Source organism: Protobothrops mucrosquamatus, unplaced genomic scaffold, assembly GCF_001527695.2.
Source record: "Protobothrops mucrosquamatus isolate PMUCROS unplaced genomic scaffold, P.Mucros_1.0 scaffold1486, whole genome shotgun sequence".
Taxonomy (NCBI): Eukaryota; Metazoa; Chordata; class Lepidosauria; order Squamata; family Viperidae; genus Protobothrops; species Protobothrops mucrosquamatus.
The window spans coordinates 457,862-477,364 of record NW_015387663.1 but is presented as its reverse complement, the minus strand read 5'-3'; the positions used below and the strand labels follow the sequence as shown (position 1 = coordinate 477,364).

General features: G+C 42.5%; 1 protein-coding gene across 2 annotated transcripts in view; it reads left to right on the top strand.

Annotated features, from left to right (window-relative positions):
* SERINC2 (serine incorporator 2) overlaps positions 1-19,005 on the top strand; it is a 33,193-nt gene extending 14,188 nt beyond the window's left edge. For both annotated transcript variants that reach the window (XM_015822181.1, XM_015822182.1), the window contains exons 4-10: positions 2,257-2,336; positions 3,235-3,372; positions 4,943-5,112; positions 6,636-6,726; positions 8,101-8,245; positions 11,056-11,268; positions 17,566-19,005. In XM_015822181.1, coding sequence (XP_015677667.1) covers positions 2,257-2,336; positions 3,235-3,372; positions 4,943-5,112; positions 6,636-6,726; positions 8,101-8,245; positions 11,056-11,268; positions 17,566-17,704 — 976 coding nt within the window. In that variant the 3' untranslated portion in view covers positions 17,705-19,005. The remainder of the gene's footprint in view (positions 1-2,256; positions 2,337-3,234; positions 3,373-4,942; positions 5,113-6,635; positions 6,727-8,100; positions 8,246-11,055; positions 11,269-17,565) is intronic.
* Positions 19,006-19,503: the final 498 nt, after the last annotated feature.

Genomic DNA, 19,503 nt, shown 5'->3' with positions numbered 1-19,503 from the left:
TGAAACTGACCTTGCCTGTGCAGTCAGTTGGGTCAATGTTTATTGGGTATGGTCAGATTTAATTAAAAATTCTAAGCAGGGTAAAATAAACTGCCCATGAAAAATTACAGCAGGATCAATGGACTAATATTTATTTTTAAGACTTCCCCCCCCCCATTGGAACTCAGGATTGAAAGGCTGATTAAATAGCTTATTTCTCTGTGTATTTGTATGTGTTCCAATGACTTGTTGAAATCCAGTTTCTCCCCATTAGTTGCTATATTTTATAGCACTGCTGGTTGATATAAAGCTTCAGAGGTGAAACTAGAATCCAAGGCTTGCAGGAAGGTGATATTAAATGTCTTCATGCCTTCCCTGAAACAGGACCATGCAAGCTTTATAAATAAATCCTCTCTTAAAAATAAAGTAACCTTGCTTCATCAGTGACCTGGTTTAGTGGTATGCTAACCCATACTATAAATCAGCTTAGTCTCTGAACCTAGATTGTTTCCTAGCAAGGTCTTTAGTCATGTTTACTTACAGCTCATCTTAAATATAGCCAGGTATGTTATTCAAATCTGAAGTACAGGTAGTCCTTGATTTATAACCATCCGTTTAGTGACCGTTTGAAGTTACAATGGCACTGAAAAAAGTGACTTATGACTGCTTTTCTCACTTAACAACAGTTGCAGCATCCCCATGATCACATAATATTTGATCCTTGCCAACTGGTTCATATTTATGACAGGTGCAGCGTCCCGGGATCATGCGACCACTTTTTGTGACCTTCTGAGAAGCAAAGTCAATGGAGAAGCCAGATTCACTTAACAACTGTTACTAACAACAACTGCAACCATTCACTTAACAACTGTGGCAAGAAAGGCTGTAAAATGGGGCAAAACTTCCTTAACTCCTTTCTGGTGCTGCTTTAGCGTCAGAAATTTTGGGCTCAATTGTGGTCCTAGGTCAAGGACTATCTGTAATGGATTGTTGTAAGGTTAGCTTTACTTAACTTAACTCAATTCAGGCATATGGTCTGAACCTAGAGCAGAGGTAGGCAACCTTGGCTCTTTTATGACTTGTGGACTTCAACTCCCAGAATTCCTGAGCCAGCCGTGCTGAGGGGAAAGGGAGAGGTTTCCAAGCCCAAGTCATGCTGGCTCAGGAATTCTGGAAGTTGAAGTCCACGAGTCATAAAAGAGCCAAGGTTGCCTATCCCTGGCCTAGAGTACAGGTAATCCTCGACTTACATTCATTTAGTGACCATTTGAAGTTACAACAGCACTGAAAAAAGTGACTTATAACCATTTTTCACACTATCATTGCAGCATTCTCCAGGGTCACGTGATCAAAATTCAGCCGCTTGGGAAATGACTCACATTTATGACGGTTGCAGCGTCCCTGGATCATGCAATCCCCTTTTGCGACTTTCTGACAAGCAAAGTCAATGGGGAAGCTGGATTCACTTAACAACCATGCTACTAATTTAACACCTGCAGTGATTCACTTAACATCTGGGGCAAAAAAAGTCATAAAATGGGGCAAAACTCACTTTATTTATTTATTTATTTATTTATTTATTTATTTATTTAAATTTATATCCCGCCCTTCTCCTTGCGGACTCAGGGCAGCTAACAATCGGGTAAAAATACAAAAATAACACTACAAGTTTAAAAATTAGTTAAAAGGGAAATATTTGAATTTGGTCTAATTAAAATATAATTAAAACCCCCTCTAAAAGTTTCCCCTAGGCCAGTCCCGCAAGCTGGAATAACCATGTCTTAACAATGTCTCACTTAGCAACAGAAATTTTGGGCTCAATTGTGGCCGTAAGTCAAGGACTACCCCATAATGACTAATTTATCACAAAATCATAATTAGTCCTCCAGAAAAATGATACTGTTAGAATGTCTGCAAAATGAGAATTGCTTTTGCAGCCATTTATGGCTCTTCCTGATTTATTTTTCACACCTGGCGGAATGAAAGGGCAGCTATAAAATTGCTGAAGAAAAGATTAGTTGTTGTCCACCTAACATGCAATTGCTCCAAATCTAATAAGAACTATTTGGTTTGGGACGTGGATGTTGTTCATTACTGGAAAATGAAAAATAAATCCGGAAGCATTAGTGAGAGCAAAGGATGCTGAGATACAGATCAAATCACAAAGCCAGCAATAGTTTTGTGTCGTATAGGACATGATTGCTGATGATACCTTAACTGTAGTTGAGTTACCTTTTCTATAATTCTGAGGAGAAATTTTCTTGCTGCCAACTTCAGGTTTTGGTTCTTCAAGCTCCTGATCCTGATTGGAATAACCGTGGGTGCCTTCTATATTCCTGATGGAACATTCACATCTGGTAAAAAAAAAAAAAGAATTTTCATGTATTAAAATGAATCTGTGATGCAAAATTCTGTTCATTATGTATGCAGGCATTGTCTTAATTAAAGGGAATGTCTCAGGGCTGAATGATGGTGCTTAAGATTAGCTTTGGATTTTATGAGAGGGGACTAAGTGCCTTTACTTGCTTGTATCATTATTATCAGTATTTTTATTTAATTTGTTCAATGTATTTAATGCCCCTCACCAGGGGGCTGCTCTAGGCAGTTTAATAATAATAAAAAAGGAAAGGAGTGCAAACAGAACAGAAGGAAAATAATAGAACAATAAAATAACACCGGCAAAGGAACACAGTGAGAATAATACATCAATTTAACAACCAAAAGGATGGATGGGTGGAGAGCAGGGAGCAAGGTGGGGAGAGGTGGAGTTTACCATCAATCTAGCAGCCACCTCCAATGAGATGGGCTAATTTTGGGGCTAATTGTTGGATAGTCTGCCTACAAAAAAATAAAATCTTTGAGAAAGATATTAAGATAAGGCTACGTAATGGCCCATGTGTTGTGCAGGCCTACTGGATGTCAAATTTGCGAGCAGGAGAAATTAAGGCTGAGAGAAATTATAATCCATTTAAGGCTGAAACATTGCTTCCAAACTGTTTTTAAAGCTTACTCATCCTCCAGGCCTCTGTGATATATTTAAATTACCTCATGGGCTTTGTTGTCTCATTAATGCAGGGGTCTTCAAATGTGACCACTTTAAGACTTGTGGACTTCAACTCCCAGAATTCTGGGAGTTGAAATCCACAAGTCTTAAAGTGGCCATGTTTGAGGACCCCTGCATTAATGGATGGTAGCTTGAGAGAAAGTTGAGGAGTGACTATTTAATGTCTCATGTGTGCTTTCTTCCCAATGAAGTCTGGTTCTACTTTGGCGTGGTTGGTTCCTTCCTCTTTGTCCTCATCCAGCTCATCCTCTTGATTGATTTTGCTCACTCCTGGAGTCAAATATGGCTACGCAATGCGGATGAAGGCAACAGCAAATCCTGGTATGCAGGTCTGTACATGGGTTTGAAATTAGATGCTCCAAGTGCGGATGGATGGATGGATGGATGGATGGATGGATGAAAAAAGGAATCGCTTTCCCCATCATGATGCTTCAGTTATGATGGGACTGGTGTTCCTCAAATACTCAGCCAATACAGGTAGTCCTCAACTTACGACCACAATTGAGCCCAAAATTTCTGTTGCTGAAACATTTGTTAAGTGAGTTTTGCCCCATTTTACGACCTTTCTTGCCACAATTATTAAGTAAATCACTGCAGTTAATAAATCTAACTGAAGTGAATCTGGCTTCCCCATTGACTTTGCTTGTCAGAAGATTACAAAAGGTGATCACATGATTCCGGGACACTGCGACTATCATAAATATGAGTCAGTTGCCAGGTGTCTGAATTTTGATCACGTGACCATGGGGATGTTGTACCAGCAGTGTGAAAAATGATCATAAGTCACTTTTTTTTAGTGCCGTTGTAACGGTCACTAAACAAACTGTTAGAAGTCGAGGACTACCTGTGTATACAAAAGCCAGATGTGCTTGGAGAAGAGGGGGAACTCTGGTTCAGCACATGTGGATGGCTAAGATGGGGGGAGGGGAACAAAAGTGGGCTGGAAAACTGATTTTCAAGCAAAGGATTACAGGTACTATTTGAATGCATCGTTGGGGGCTACATTTGAGTGGAAAGAGGTACAAGAACAGAACAGAGTGGATGAGGTTAGGAGAAAAACTGAACTCAGTTGGATTTTGCTGCATCCTTAATACATGCCCTTCACGTTATTCCCTTTTCCGTAACTAATTCTATGCAGAGCATGGAGAAAGAATAAGAAATAGTAAGCCAAAGAAATTAAAGGCATGAAATAAGGGGTGGGACATAGCTTGAACTGAACTTTTAAATTTGTATCTAACATTGCATACATCTCTAAATTGTTGGGGTGAAGGCAACAGAATGCTGGCTAGCACTATAATCTGGAGACTAGAGAACCTAGCTTGCATAGAATAGCAGGGTCATGCTTTGGGTAAAACTAAGTTCATAGGATATTGTTGCACTGGTGTCATTTTGCTCTTAGGGTACCCTGAAACTGAAAGATACTATCATTACTGTTAGCAGGGAATGCTGCATATGAACCAGATGCATCTAAGACTAGAAGAAATTCTACATCTTTTCCATATTACTAAACAATGTTGTGTAAAAGCACTGATTTAATCTAATGCTATTAATTTGGCTACTTTCCTTGTATTCAGTCATCTTATCCCTTCTACCTCATTAAATATCACAGTTCAAAGGCAATCTTTGTAGGGCTCCTGCATCCAAGGTTTTAGTGGGCTGCATGGAGCTGAGGCTTTGGTTGTAAACCCTTTGCTAAGCCTGAATTCAGATACATGAACCACGATGGTGGCATTCACACAACCCATGAAGCTAAAAGCAAATAAACAACTAATATGATGGCGTCATCCAGCAATGTTGAGCTAAGGGTAAACCAAGCAAATCTTCAGCATGTTGAATAAATACCTCGTGACGTTCTACGTTGTCAAATCTGACGGTCCTTTCCTTCCTCTTCTTCCGTAGCTCTGTTTTTCTTCACCTTTCTGTTCTACGCTGTCTCCATTGCTGCCATTGTGCTACTCTACATATATTACACCAAACCAGATGGCTGTACTGAAAGCAAGATCTTTATCAGCCTCAATCTCATCTTCTGCATTGTGGTGTCTGTGGTCTCTGTACTGCCCAAGGTCCAGGTAAGTTCTTGTGCTCAAAATGTATTGTGAACTACTGCAGGGGTCTCCAACCTTGGCAACTTTAAGACTTGGCTGGCTGAGGAATTGTGGGAGTTGAAGTCCACAAGTCTTAACGTTGCCAAGGTTGGGGACCTCTGAACTATTGTATTTATTTATATCTTTTCCCATCAACTTAATCTTAGGTAGATTGAGGGTAGGCATTTAAAATGTAATGTGTATTATTTATTGTTATTATTTTAATCATTATAAGTAATACAGGTAGCCCTCGATTTACAACAGTTTGTTGTGACCATTAAGCGGCACTGAAAAAAATAGCCATTTTTCACACCATCATTGCAACATTCTCCTGATCACATGATCAAAATTCAGATGCTTGGCAATTGGCTCATGTTTATGACGGTTGCAGTGTCCCGGGTTCATGTGATTATCTTTTGTCACCTTCAGGCAAGCAAAGTGAATGGAGAAGCCAGATTCAAACAACAATGGTGTTAATAATTTAACCACTGCAGTGATTTGTGATTAACGATTGTGGCAAGCAAGGTTGTGAAGTGGAGCAAAACTCACTTAACAAATGTTTCAATTAGCAACGGAAATGTTGAGCTCTATTGTGATCGTAAAATGATGGGCCAGGTACTGTGAATGAACAACAATACAGATTAAAATATGGCGTATTAAGCCTGCTATTTCTATACCAATGATAAGGAACGTCATGTTCCTGAATCCCCAATATTTGTGAATTATCATGGAATCCCTTTACGTGGCCATAGGGGAAAAATAGTAAGGGACAATGTGGCAAGAAAAGTTGTAAAATGGGGCAAAACTCACTTAACAAATTTCTCGTGGTAGCAACATAAACTTTGGTCGTAAGTTGAGGACTACTTGTACAGGAGATTTAGGCACTGGAAACTCTATCATAGTCACCAAGGGCCTTCTAAAAAAACAGTTTTGCCAGCCTATGGAAAAGCCTGAGAGTGGAAACCCATCCTTGCAACAGGGATGTTCCATAGCAAAAGGCATCACTAAGAGTGCCTATCATGAGGTTCTTTCCTTGTAAGTAGGGTTAGGGTTAGGATTGCTAGTTGACAGTGACTAGAGCAGACATGTCAAACTCGCGACGTCATGTGACGCCGCGCAACGTATCAGGACAGTTTTGCCATTGCCGGCAATGGGGTGGGCGCGGCTTCTGCGTGATGCGTCTGGCCCGTGGGCTGGCAGTTTGACACTCCTGGACTAGAGCAATAGTATCTAGAGCAGGGGTCTTCAAACTTGGGCCTTTTATGATTTGTGGACTTCAACTCCCAGAGTTCCTCAGCCAGGCATGCTGGCTGAGGAACTCTGGGAGTTGAAGTCCACAAGTCATAAAAGGACCAAGTTTGAAGAAGACCCCTGATCTAGAGTAATCAATGAATATGATCATGACATCATAGTGCAAAAGGAAGCTCCGTTATTGTGTCTAGTTTGGGTCTGGTTTGCCCTGAATCTGTTTTTCACTACTTATAACAAGAGTTTTTGCTTCTCTACAGGATGCTCAGCCTCACTCTGGCCTTCTCCAAGCCTCCATCATTACCCTCTACACCATGTATGTCACCTGGTCAGCTTTGGCCAACGTACCAGGTAAACAGTGTTGCTATGTTCTTTTTTGAGGGCTTTGTGTGTTTTGGGGTTTTTTTTGAAGATGGAACCTGCTTCTGAAATAAAAATATCCACCATGGTACACAATCAAGCCAAGAAAAATTATTCAGTCCCACAAAACGTTAGCTTTTGTGCCAGTGGAATGCTTGAACTGCAGAGAGCCTTCTGTAGTTGCAGAGCCACAACGAAACTAGTGCTTGATCCCTGCTTTGATGTCTCTAGTTAGATCAGGGGTCTTCAAACCTGGCCCTTTTATGACTTGTGGACTTCAACTCCCAGAATTCCTCAGCCAGGCGTGCTGGCTGAGGAATTCTGGGAGTTGAAGTCCACAAGTCATAAAAGGGCCAAGTTTGAAGATCCCTGAGTTAGATCAATGCTTTGAGCCCAGCTATAATGCACATAATTCTGTTTGGGTTTAATATGTTGTGGTTTGTTCATAAACCAAGGCTAAAGACTACAAGGGACGCCAGGATCTGAATTTATTTTCTCTTCCATTTGCCATTCATCTCTCCATTTGCCTCTCTATTTCATAAATTGAAGAATCTAAGGGGATCCTTCCTGGAGCAGAGGAGAGATTTATCTGGTCCATCAACCTATTTAGTTTTGGCCTCATTCATGTACCACTATGTCAAGCCAATGGGTTGCAAACTGTAGAGCAGGCATGTCAAACTGCCAGCCCACGGGCCGGATGCATCACGTCAAAACCGCGCCCACCCCATTGCCAGCAATGGGGAAAAAGTTGCGATACGTTGCGCGATGTCACGTGACGTCACAAGTTTGACAAGCCTGTTGCAGAGTCTACCATAATTGTTTGGTTTCATCCTCTGCTAAGCTTTTTTTTTACAAGCACAATGAGTGGGTTTACTAGTATACCCTTAAGCCCAAACTCCTCAATTTGCTCAATGCAATGTGTTATCCTGTTCATCAAATTAGGACTCTAGAATGTAAGAGCTGGAAAGGACAGTGAAGACTCTGTTGACCAACTTTCTGTCTTTTTACAATTTTTACGGCATTGACTCTTGGGAGAACCTGTTTTAATTCAATTAATTCCTCTAAAAAACACTCCAGGATTCTTGGACTTTTAAATAGCTTTCATTGCTTTTTGCCAGTTTTCTTTACAAATTCAGGCATAGTGCCCTCTTCTGGGAAAAAACAAGCTTTCTCACAAAGGGTCATGATTCATGCTGGAGGGAGAAAAAAGGGCTAAGCCTCTTCCTGGTTCTGTAAGTAGGTAAACATTTCTACCTTGCTCTCTAGGAGGACCTGACCAATCAGCAAGCCCAGGAATGTTTGAGGAGCAGGCAATTGTCATGCTTGAAATGAAGTGTGCATAGATTTTCTCTCTTCTTTTCGTAGTCAAACACTGCAATCCAACTCTCTTGATAAGAACAGCAGGGAACAGCACAACAGCTCAGCCTGAGAATGGCCAACCAACTCAATGGTGGGATGCCCCAAGCATTGTGGGCTTAATCATATTTGTCTTCTGCACTTTCTTCATAAGGTGAGATTCCTGATCCAATGACCTGCATGAATTTAAGCCTTGGTTTGCTCAAGCATTCGTTTAATAATACGACAAAATTGATTAGGTTTACAGAACACGCTGCTCCATCAACTGGTTTGCAGATCAGCATGTCTGCATCCTAAAACCAAACAAATCGCATTGTGGCTCAGTGTGATACTGTTGGGAGGCTCAACAATGCTTTGCAGAGCTGTTTTCTGTATGCTGAGTTTCTCCGTTTCAGCTGCAGGACTCCCTCTGCTGGTTGCGAGATTCAAATTGCTCTTTATTTATAAATAAAATGCTCTTGATTGATTGAATAGTTGCCATTAACCTGGTGTTGATTCTGATCCACCAGGGAGATGTTGACCTTCTCCAGGACGATCTGGCCCCAAGTCCTGCCCCTTCTGGTTTTCCAGTGTTGCACCCATCACTACTGAAATCCAGTCCATCCACTTGCTGCTCCTCTTCTCTTTCCTTCCTCTTTTTCCAGAATTATGGATTTCTCAAGGGAGTTGAGTCTTTGCAATATGTGTCCAAAATTTGACCCTGGCTATTTGTGCCTTGAGTTAAAATTCTGGATTTCTTTACATGATGGCCCGTAAAGACCATTCTCCTCATGCATCTAATGACATTTCAATGAAAGCCAAGAACAAAACTGTATCACACCAAAGTGTTTATTGGTATGGGAGCAAAACCAGATTGTGTAGGATTTATGTTCTTTCCCCCATGTGGTTCCTCTACCCTGGCTAGATGTTCATCCTCCTCTCTTTGTGGTGGGACAGAAGTGCAGATACTACACTGGCAGTCACATTGTTATATTCAAGGGTTTGCCAGATTCCATGGCCCACCTGATTGCCAAGTATTATTAGAAACACTTAATAAGAGATAATGAAATGGGAAGTTGGCCTGCTGCACATTCAGAATACAGAATAACAGAGTCGGAAGGGACCTTGGAAGTCTTCTAACCCAACCCCCTGCTCAGGCAGGAGACCCTATACCATTCTGGACAAGTAGGTGTCCAATCTCTTCTTGGAAACCTCCAGTGATGGAGCACCCCTAACTTCTGGAGGTAAGCCATTCAACTGATTAATTGTTCTCACTGCCAGGAAATTTCCCCTTAGTTCTAGACTGAATCTCCCCTTGATAGGTTTCCATCTGTTACTTCTTGTCTTGCCCTCAGATGCTTTACAGAATAGGTCAACCCTTTCCATTGTCTTTGCTGACAAGAATGCCTGTGTATGTTGCATGGTCCCTATAGGGCAGTGGTGGCGAACCTATGGCACGCGTGCCAGAGGTGGCACTCAGAGCCCTCTCTGTGGGCACGCGCGCCATGCCCCAGAGATGGCAACTGTCCTCTTCAACTAGCCGCCCGCTAACTCGCTGAGCTCCCATATAGCCCACGCGTGCCAGAGGTGGCACTCAGAGCCCTCTCTGTGGGCACGCGCGCCATGCCCCGGAGATGGCAACTGTCCTTCAACCAGCCGCCCGCTAACTTGCCGAGCTCCCATATAGCCAGATGCATCCCAGCACCCATGCGCTCACTGGTCTCTGTATGCAGGGGCCAATGGTGTCAGGCAGCAGCCGCCCTGGCCCCTGCCTTGCCTTGCCCTGTGACAATGGCACCCCCGCCCTGCCTCGCCTCGCCTTGCCTCACCTCACCCCGCAGGACGAGCCTCCTGCCCACCGCCCCACCCACCAAAGACCCCCTGGATCTCCCCAACCTTGCCCGGCCCCCACAGGCATCCCTCCCCAGGAGCAACATCAAGCTGGCCACGCCCACCCATCTGCCATGACCACTGTAGCCACGCCCACCCAGCGGGCCACACCCACCCGGCACCCGGTGATACATAAGTGGTTTTGGGTTGCAGTTTGGGCACTCAGTCTCTAAAAGGTTCGCCATCACTGCTATAGGGCATTCTTTGGAAATAGCAATGGTGGGCTATAAATGATATGGAATTACCAGGAGTAGGAATTGAGGATTGTAGTGATGATCGGTCTTATTTTGTGGGGATATACAGTATTTACAGATCCTGAAATAGAACATTCTACAAAAGCTTGGAGTGTTCTGATTCTCCTTCTTACTACATTGAATCTCCTCCAGACATAGCCATTCCAGGAATGGTTTTCTAAGTAAATCTTCCAAACTGTTTGAGATGATCTACAGTCCTGTTTTGGAGTTGATTATCCCTTGCATACAACACATAGTTTCTAATTTGGAGGATTAACTTCCAGAAACTACCCAATCACTCTTGGATGGGCGTGGTCTGGAAAGAAAATGGAACATCCCCTAGAACAGGGGTCTTCAAACTTGGCACTTTTATGACTTGTGGACTTCAAATCCCAGAATTTCTCAACCAGCGTGCCTGGCTGAGGAATTCTGGGAGTTGAAGTCCACAAGTCATAAAAGGGCCAAGTTTGAAGACCCCTGCCCTAGAATCTTCAGAATATTCAACATCCTTATTCATGTGTGTTTGCTTTCTGGTAAATGGAGGTTTGGTTGACCTTGGCAACAATTTTAAAAGAATTGCCATGATCTATTGTCAAATTACCAAATATCTCTACCAGCCCCAAAAGACTTGCTTCTAAAACAGGCCATAGAAATTGGAAGTGATTTCTTCAATTCTTTATTTACCCTATAATACTCTCTTGATAAAGCTGGATTTAAAAGAATCCATAAACTTTAAAACAATGGATCCAAAGAGTTTCTCCATTGATAAGTGAATAATGGTTTGTGAGTATGGAGGTAAGCAAGAGGGGTGGTGATACCAATTGCAGATAAACCTACTAAGTCTCATTTGTTTTGATTCTAGCATCCGCTCCTCAGACCATACACAAGTGAACAAGATGATGCTCACAGAAGAAAGTCCAGCTATGCTAGGGGGTGGAAACACTAACCCTGAAGATGGAGTGCATCGGGCCTATGACAACGAAGAGGATGGAGTGTCTTACAACTACACCTTTTTCCATATCTGCCTCTTCCTGGCCTCCCTCTACATCATGATGACACTTACCAACTGGTATAGGTGTGTACAACTGACCCTACCTATTCTCCCCCTGCTCCAGTTCCATCTGTTTCAAGTAATTTTCAAGTTTAATTTACTTGAGTTGCATTTAAGGAGCGGGGTGGCTATCTGAAGGCTGTTTGAAAACATCATCTGATCCAGAACTTTATGCACTGCCTTTAGCCTTTTGAGCATTTATTAGCTAGTGCTCTCTTTGTGGACTTCTAATATGGTTTTGGATGAGGCCCCAATGGTGGGTATCCATGCTACTTTCCTGTATGAACTTGTCTGTTTTTAAGGTAAAGACGAACAGATGTTGCCTCCTTGAGATGGTGCTTCTTCCTTTTTCAAGTGCAAACTAAGGTGGAATCTTCCTTCAAGACTGATATTTGGACATTTCGTATAAACAGCAGAATAAGGAGGCAACATCTGTTTGCCATTACCATAGGACAGGGGTCCTCAAACATGCTGGCTGGGGAATTCTGGGAGTTGAAGTCCACAAGTCTTAAAGTGGCCAAGTTTGAGGACCCCTGCCATAGGGGATGCAGAGCAGATGGCATGGTATATCTTCCCTCTTCCAGCTCCTTGCCTTCTTGCCTCTAGAACCTTCTAGAGGCAATCATTTATAGAGTTGGCCCTGACGGAAATTGTTCCCATTAAACAGAATCTTTAGAACCCAAACTGAATGGGGTTTCTTAAGCTTAGGCAAAGGGTGTATAGAGAAGAATGGTATCAAGAAGATATTAAACCATAATCTGGTTGAATTGGGCATCATGTGAGGTGCAAACCCTCACAGCATCAATTAGCATTCTGGGTGAAATGTACCTGCTATGGCTTACTCAATCACAATTTTTAAAAAAATTCCCAGCTTCTCAGGATGCTCTATACTTCTTCAGGTTTCTAGTGTTCCTGCTTTACCCTCTTCCCGTTGCCTAGGAAACCAGCATGATTTGTCAGCTTGGCGCAAGTCAAGCTTTGGAAAGAGAAAAAAAAAATCCTTCTCCTCAGATGAACTCAATGTTGGCTGGGTGAGCAGAAGCAGGTGCTGCTCACAAGCTGGCAAGCCGTGCCTAGAATGGAGCATTTTGGATGAGGGACCCGGGGGAGTGGGGTGGAGGGGAGATTGCAGGGGAGGTGAGACAATGGTTGCAAACAGCATTGCCTCATCCTGAAGACCACTATATTCATTTGTACAGAACTTTTATCTCCGAGTCCTTTGGTTATTTTTAGTGCATGACTTTCTGTCACGTCCCCAAACCTGCAGCTGTGCCAAGTCGCGCTGCAGTCGGCTGGCGCTGGCCATATATGCCTCAGCAGGATTGACGCGGTGTGTGCATGTGGGGGAGGGATGGAAGATGGTCTAGTCCGTGACACTGCTCTGACCAAAAATCCAGGCTTCCCTGCCAAATTCTTGGCTGCCACTGCCCTTTCCAAATGAAAACAAAGTAGAGAAGGGCTTGCATGCTAAATTGGGGTTGGGTTCTTGATCTTGCTTTCCCTTGGAGAGGATGCGAGGTCAGGCTGAGTGCGTAACTACAAGAACCAGGCTGAAAAACAAGGAAAGGGTCAGGAAAAGACCTAAGGCAGCAAATAATCCCCATTATTATTCTCCTCCAGGCAGATAGGCTGGCTGGCTTTGCTGCCACACAGATGGGACTGGGAGAGTCCAGTCCTGCCACATAACTGGGGTGATGTGTCAACAAGGCCCTACCATAGTACAGCTGAATCTTGGCAGCTTTAGGATGTGTGGACGTCAATGCCAGAATTTCCCAGCCAGAATGAATTTGAAATCCACACAACTTAAAGCTGCCAAGTTTGATGAACACTGCCCTACAGGTTTTTTGGATGCCCTTCTTTTTCCTTCACTGGGTTGAAGTTTTTTTGGAAAGAAAGCAGGGAAAAAGTTTTCTAGGAGGTGGTTACTCATTTACAAAGGCTCTGGCTGGTTTCCCACCTTGCCCTAAACTGCGGCATGCTTAACTAAGGCTTACTGAATCAGTTACAGTCGGCTGGGTGTACATGCCAGACTCTAGTTTACAAGCCCCACAGTGGCTGGGTTTGCAGCAGAAGCTCAATCAGAAGCAAACAAATTGTAGTATGGTTTAGCCCAGTGCTTCCCAAGCCTAAGTACATTACCCAACCTGTATAAAAGACACATGAACCCATTATCCATCAGAACAAGGATGTTTAAATTTTACTAAAATATACTTGAAAAGTTCCCAAGGCAAAAATTTGAATAATTTCATCAATTATCAATGGTAACTTGTTCAATGCTAAAGGAAGGGACTTATAATAAGTTCTTGAGATTTAATAAAACTTTCTGATACATGGTTTTGGGTAAGGGAGGAAAAAGTTTGGGAAACACTAGTTTAACAACAACAACAACAACAACAATAATAATAATAGAATAACAGAGTTGGAAGGGACATTATAGGTCATCTAGTCCAACCCTCTGCTCAAGCAGGAGACCCTATACCATTTATGACAAGTGGCTGTGCAGTTTCTTCTTGAAAACCTCCAATGATGAAGTGCCACAACTTCTGAAGGCAAGATATTCCAATGGTTGATTGTTCTCACTGTCAGAAAATTTCTCCTTATTTCTAGGTTGAATCTCTCCTTGAACTGTTTCCATCCATTGTTTCTTGTCTGGCCTTCGGTTGTTTTGGAAAATAAGTTGATCCCCTCCTCTCTGTGATAGCCCCTCAAATATTGAAACACTGCTATCATGTCTTCCCTGGCCCTTCTCTTCATTAGACTAGCCATGCCCAGTTCCTGCAACCATTCTTCATATGTTTTAGCCTCTAGATTTAGCATGGTGTGCTCCATCTACTGTAGACTAGTCTTACTAGAGCTTTACTAGAGCTTTGCAAAAACTATCCAAGGGAATGGAATGGAATGGAGTAGAGTAGAGTAGAGTAGAGTAGAGTAGAGTAGAGTAGAATAGAATAGAATAGAATAGAATAGAATAGAGCTGGAAGGGACCTTGGAGGTCTTCTAGCCCAGGGCTTTTCAACCAGTGGTACGGGTACCACCTATGGTACATTGGCACCTGGCAAGTGGTACACGACCATCCTAGAAAAGTGGTAGCGGGGGAGGGGAATGAGCTGAACTGGTGGCAGCACCGCACAAGCCTGAGCAAGAGATGACTGGAGCTGCAGGGCTGTCAGGGCTCAGCGGAAGCGCCAGGATCAGCACTTCTTCGGGGCTGTCAGGGCTCAGTGGAAGTGCCAAGATCAGCACCAGGCTCCACCTGGAGCTCAGCATTGATCCTGGCACTTCTGAGCCCAGAAGAAACGCCGATCAGCTGGAATGTTGCAGCATCTCCAGGGTCTTGTGATTTACATTCAGATGCTTGGCAACTGATTCATATTTATGACGGTCACAGTGTCCCAGGGTCATGTGAAGTGACCAAAACCTGCTGCAACCACCCAGCAGACGGGGGGAATAAAAACCAAACACCTCCCACCCCACCCCTGCTGCCAATCCTCAACAGAAATGCTCACAACAATGAAAACCTCGGACAGGAGGAAGAGCGCCACTGGGTGGGCAGGCAGGTGTCTTGCTCGGCTGTGGCTTGGGGGGCACTTTTTTCAGTGCCATTGTAACTTCGAACAGTCACTAAGCAAATTGTTGTAAGTCAAGGACTACTTGTACTTTATCACTTTTTTCCTTTTTTTTTTGGGTATAATCAAGTTTTTGACACCTTGCTGGGCGACTGGTGGTACTCGCATATTGCCATATCCTAAAAGTGGTACAAGGGTGAAAAGGTTGAAAAGCCCTGTTCTAGCCCAGCCCCCTGCTCAAGCAGGAGAACCTATACCTTCTCAGACAGGTGAATGTGTAGTCTCTTCTTAAAAACCTCCAGTGATGGAACCCCCACAATTTCTGGGGGCAAGCTATTCCATTGGTTAATTGTCCTCACTGTCAGGAAGTTTCTTCTTAATTCCAGGTTGCTTCTCTCTTTGATCAGTTTACAACCATTGTTTCTTGTCCTTCCCTCTGGTGCTTTGGTGAACAATTGGACCCCCTCTGTCTTGTGGCAGCCCCTCAGATATGGAACACTGCTATCATGTCTGCGCCATTTCTTCTTTTCTTTAGACTAGCCAAACCCAAGTCCCGCAGCCGTTCTTTGTATGTTTTAGTCTCCAGGCCTTTGATCATCTTAGTTGTTCTTGTCTGATTTTTTTTCCCAAACTCTCAACATCTTTTTTGTGATATGGTGACCAAAAGATCTTGTCCATACAAGTTGGTGTTCTAACTCCGAGCATCGGTTCTTCCCTTGCACTCGTTTCCCCTTTGTTGGACTTTCACAAGGCCTTTGAGGACACAGGCTGTGTTCCATTAGTTGGAGTTGCCTGGATGTTTGATTTGGAACCGTGAGTTTGGAGGCGTGTAACAATTCCATGCCTCACAGTTTCCCTTGAATGGTCTTTTCTTTCTCTTCTAACAGAGCTAGAAGCCAGACTCATTTGGAGGGACATGCTGAGGGATTTTGAAATTATTTTTAGAATTAATAAATGCTGAATGTGTCAAGCTTATATGGATCTATCCTAATGGAGTGAAATGGGATGTACAGGTAATCCTGGAAAGAAGGTCCGACTTACAGGCAACCCACACTTAGGGACCCCAAAGCCTCACAATGTTTTCATGAATTGTCAAAAAGAGACTGTATATTAAAAACATGTGGCTTCAGCGGTCCATAAAAACATTATGCGGCTTCTGCAATTCATTGGCTTGAGGAAGGAATCACCGCTCACCCGTTTTAGTAATAGTTAACCCGTTCATAAGCATGAGTTCCAACTTCATATACATTCAAGGTAAAAACAGCTAGGAGTAGAATTTGTTTTTAACCTTGGGAGTGCCTGTATTAAAGCAGGGGTGTGTGTGTGGGCAAGCAGTGGGTGGGAGGGGATTGTAAAATATCTGCTGGATTTGACTAGGCTTTTTTGGTAAGTTTCTCTAGCTGCCTTAAGATGACCTCCAAAAAACAAAAAACCCACAACCCAACCCAAAAAGGAATTAGAGTTTGCCCTAGTTGGGTTTGAGATGTAGCACCACCCGATTATCTCAAGCCTGTTTTCAATGGCAGTTATGCAGTTGCTACTGTGAAGGCCCAGGTTAATAAATCAGCAAACCGAAAAGAGCATTCTGCTGAATATACTTGGTAGTATATAGCTTTTGACTAATGAAATGCGATTAAAACTGGTATGGTATTAGTGTTTTTCAAGCTTTAAGATATGTGGACTTCCAAACAACTAAAGTTGCTAAGGTTGAGAAACACTGGTCTAGTGCAGGGGTAGGCAACCTTGGCTCTTTTATGACTCATGGACTTCAACTCCCAGAATTCCTGAGCCAGCCTGGCTCAGCTTGGAACCCTCTCCTTTCCCCTCAGCATGGCTGGCTCAGGAATTCTGGGAGTTGAAGTCCATGAGTCATAAAAGAGCCAAGGTTGCTTACCCCTGTTCTAGTGTGACTGAAAAATAGAATTTCAATGGATTGATTTCTTGAACTGTATTTGGAATGGTGAAATTTCAAAAGTTTCTAAACTGGTGTTTCTCAAACTTGGCAACTTGATGTTGGCAGGGGAATTCTGGAAGTTGAAGTACACATGTCTCCAAGTTACCAAATGAGAAACGCTATTCTAAATGGTATTCCGTTTAATTTGTGTTAGTGAAGGCATTAGAGAATGACGTAGAAGAAGAAGGTCTGAGCTGAACATGAAGGTTACAGCTGATGCGTGTGTTGTCTCCATTACAAGTTTCCATTGCATTTGGTTGGCCTGAAAATCTGATTAGCAATTGCTATTCAGCTGTGTACAGATGCTGAAACAAATAAGTTTCTGTTTTAGCTATACCCTAGAAGAACACAACAAATAATCTGATGTGAACAGTGTAGTTTTCTGTAGCAGACTTGTTTGCAGCCCACTGAAGATAGCTTCATTCATGCTTGCTGCATGAAACAACTCCTTTTAAAATGTTTTGTTCTGTGCATAGAGTTCCTTTCCTTAGAAACTAAGGAAATTCTTTGGTTGGTGTGCCAGTGTGTGGCTGTTCAGCTTCAGTGTGAGTTTGAACATTTGGAAATGATGGTTTCTTAGAATGGGTAGATGTGTAATTTCTAGGAGATGGGAGCGGCATGGATTTAAATCCATCAGCTGTCCTAGAGTCAGACTTTCTCCAACCTCATAGGATGGCTGTGATTAAACACTGGAAGAACCATGAGGAACATCTACAATTGAGAGAAGGTTGGATATGGTGGACAGGAATATTTCTGAATCTCTTAAACTGAATGTTTGATGTTCATCTATCTTTTCTCCAGGCCTGATCAAAGCCGCCAAGAACTGATCAGCCCATGGACTGCTGTCTGGGTGAAGATTTCATCCAGCTGGGTTGGGCTTCTCCTGTATCTTTGGACTTTGATTGCCCCACTTGCACTTCCAGACCGTGACTTCAGCTGAAACCTTTCAAGAGTGCCAACTGCCCAAGGGAAAGAGTTACACAGTGCCATGAAAATAAGCAAGCAAAATCATTACTTCTGGTCTGAATGTTAGCTGTGAGCCCTCCTGCCTATGAAGGCAGAAATGATCAACCCTCGTCTTTCCTCTGTCTTACATTCAGACAAATCTACCACTTTTTTGTGCCTTTATTTCTTAAAAATTTCTTTAAAAACCCGGTTATGCTGGTTTAATCCACTTATGTGTGCAAATCTTGACACACATTTGTGTGAAGGATGTGTGCACAACTTCCCCCCCTTATGCTAACGGCCTTCCAAGTATGTTGTAAAATATCTGAGTAATTTACATGGTGCTGCTCATCTTTTTAAAAAAAGATATTTGGCATAGGAATAACTATGTGGTTTTTTTTAATTTGTGGTTTAAAGGAATTTTTCACCACTTTGCCTTGTTACATGGAGCCTTTTAAATAGACTCTCGGTTCTTTTTGATATGGAACTTGATGGTAATCAAATAAAAATCCTTGTATTAAGTAGATGAATGTTGAGCATAGAAACAATCATAACAGTGCCTGGGTTAGCTTGGTTTAGGGAAGCCTTCTGAAAGCCTTGATTTTAATATAGCATTCTGTACCAACCCAGTCAATTATGGTTTACTTAGTAAACCATGATTAGATCATGGTGTAGCACATTCTAGGAAAAGTGCCTCATTCTGGCATTTAGAGACGCGAAAGAAATGTTTGTGGCTAATGGGAAGGCATTCCATAAATTATAGGATTGATTGAATGCACTAGAAAAGTCACATCAATAACCTAAAAAAATCACATCAAAATCTAGAATAGTTTAGGTTATGTCTCTCTTTGCCAGACCCCAGCTGTGATTGATCAGAATGACAAAAAAATGTTGTCATTTTCCAGCTAACAAATTTTATTCAAAATTTTCTGACCAACAAATTTTATTCACGGTTTTCCAACTAACAAATTTTATCAGAGGCATAAGCTTTTGTGAACTGCAGCTTGTTACCTTTGAATAAAATGTGTACATTGGAAAAGATGCTACCGGTTCCTTCTGAATTTTGCTATCATAGATTTAACACTGTTCTTCTACAAAGTTTGCAGTTGTGATTAAGAAGTAGTGTGAAGCTCTGCCGACACATGCGTAACAAAAGCTTTCTCTTTTTTTTTGTAGCTTGTTTAACAATACAGTAGAAGAAACAGCATGTTGTATTTATCCTTTTTGCTAAGATTGTTGCTGTTCTGAAATTTGTCCTGCATTTTTGTTCCCTTTTCTTATTTTGCGGACAAGCATTGGGTCTCCTCTTCCTCTTTCTCCTCTTCCTAGGAAGAAGGACATTTTGGTAAGCTACTCTGGATGGTACATGGAGTTAAGCTTCAAAGGAAAAACAAAACCCCATCTTTTCCTTCTCAAGGAAACTGAGGAGTGATACAGAAGTAGCAAAATGGAAATAGACAATGAGAGCATTTGCAGCCTTCTAATAAGAATCATGATAATTCAGTTGAGCTTAATCCCACCATGGCTGGATTCATAGATTGTGCTAAAGACAAAACAAGCCACAATTGGACAGGGCATTGTCTTGAGTCAGCCAATGAAAGATCTCTCATCCCTGCAGCATCATGTCTGGGTCATAAAAATTAAAGTGATAGCTATCAACCATGAGTTCAAAGGCCCCGTTTCTTTTTTGTGTAAAAGAGGGCTTTGATAGAATGGATGACCACTATTTTGAAAGTTTGACCTCCCTTGCAGATGCCCCCCCCTTTAATGCTGCTTAAAGTGATGTACGCTGTT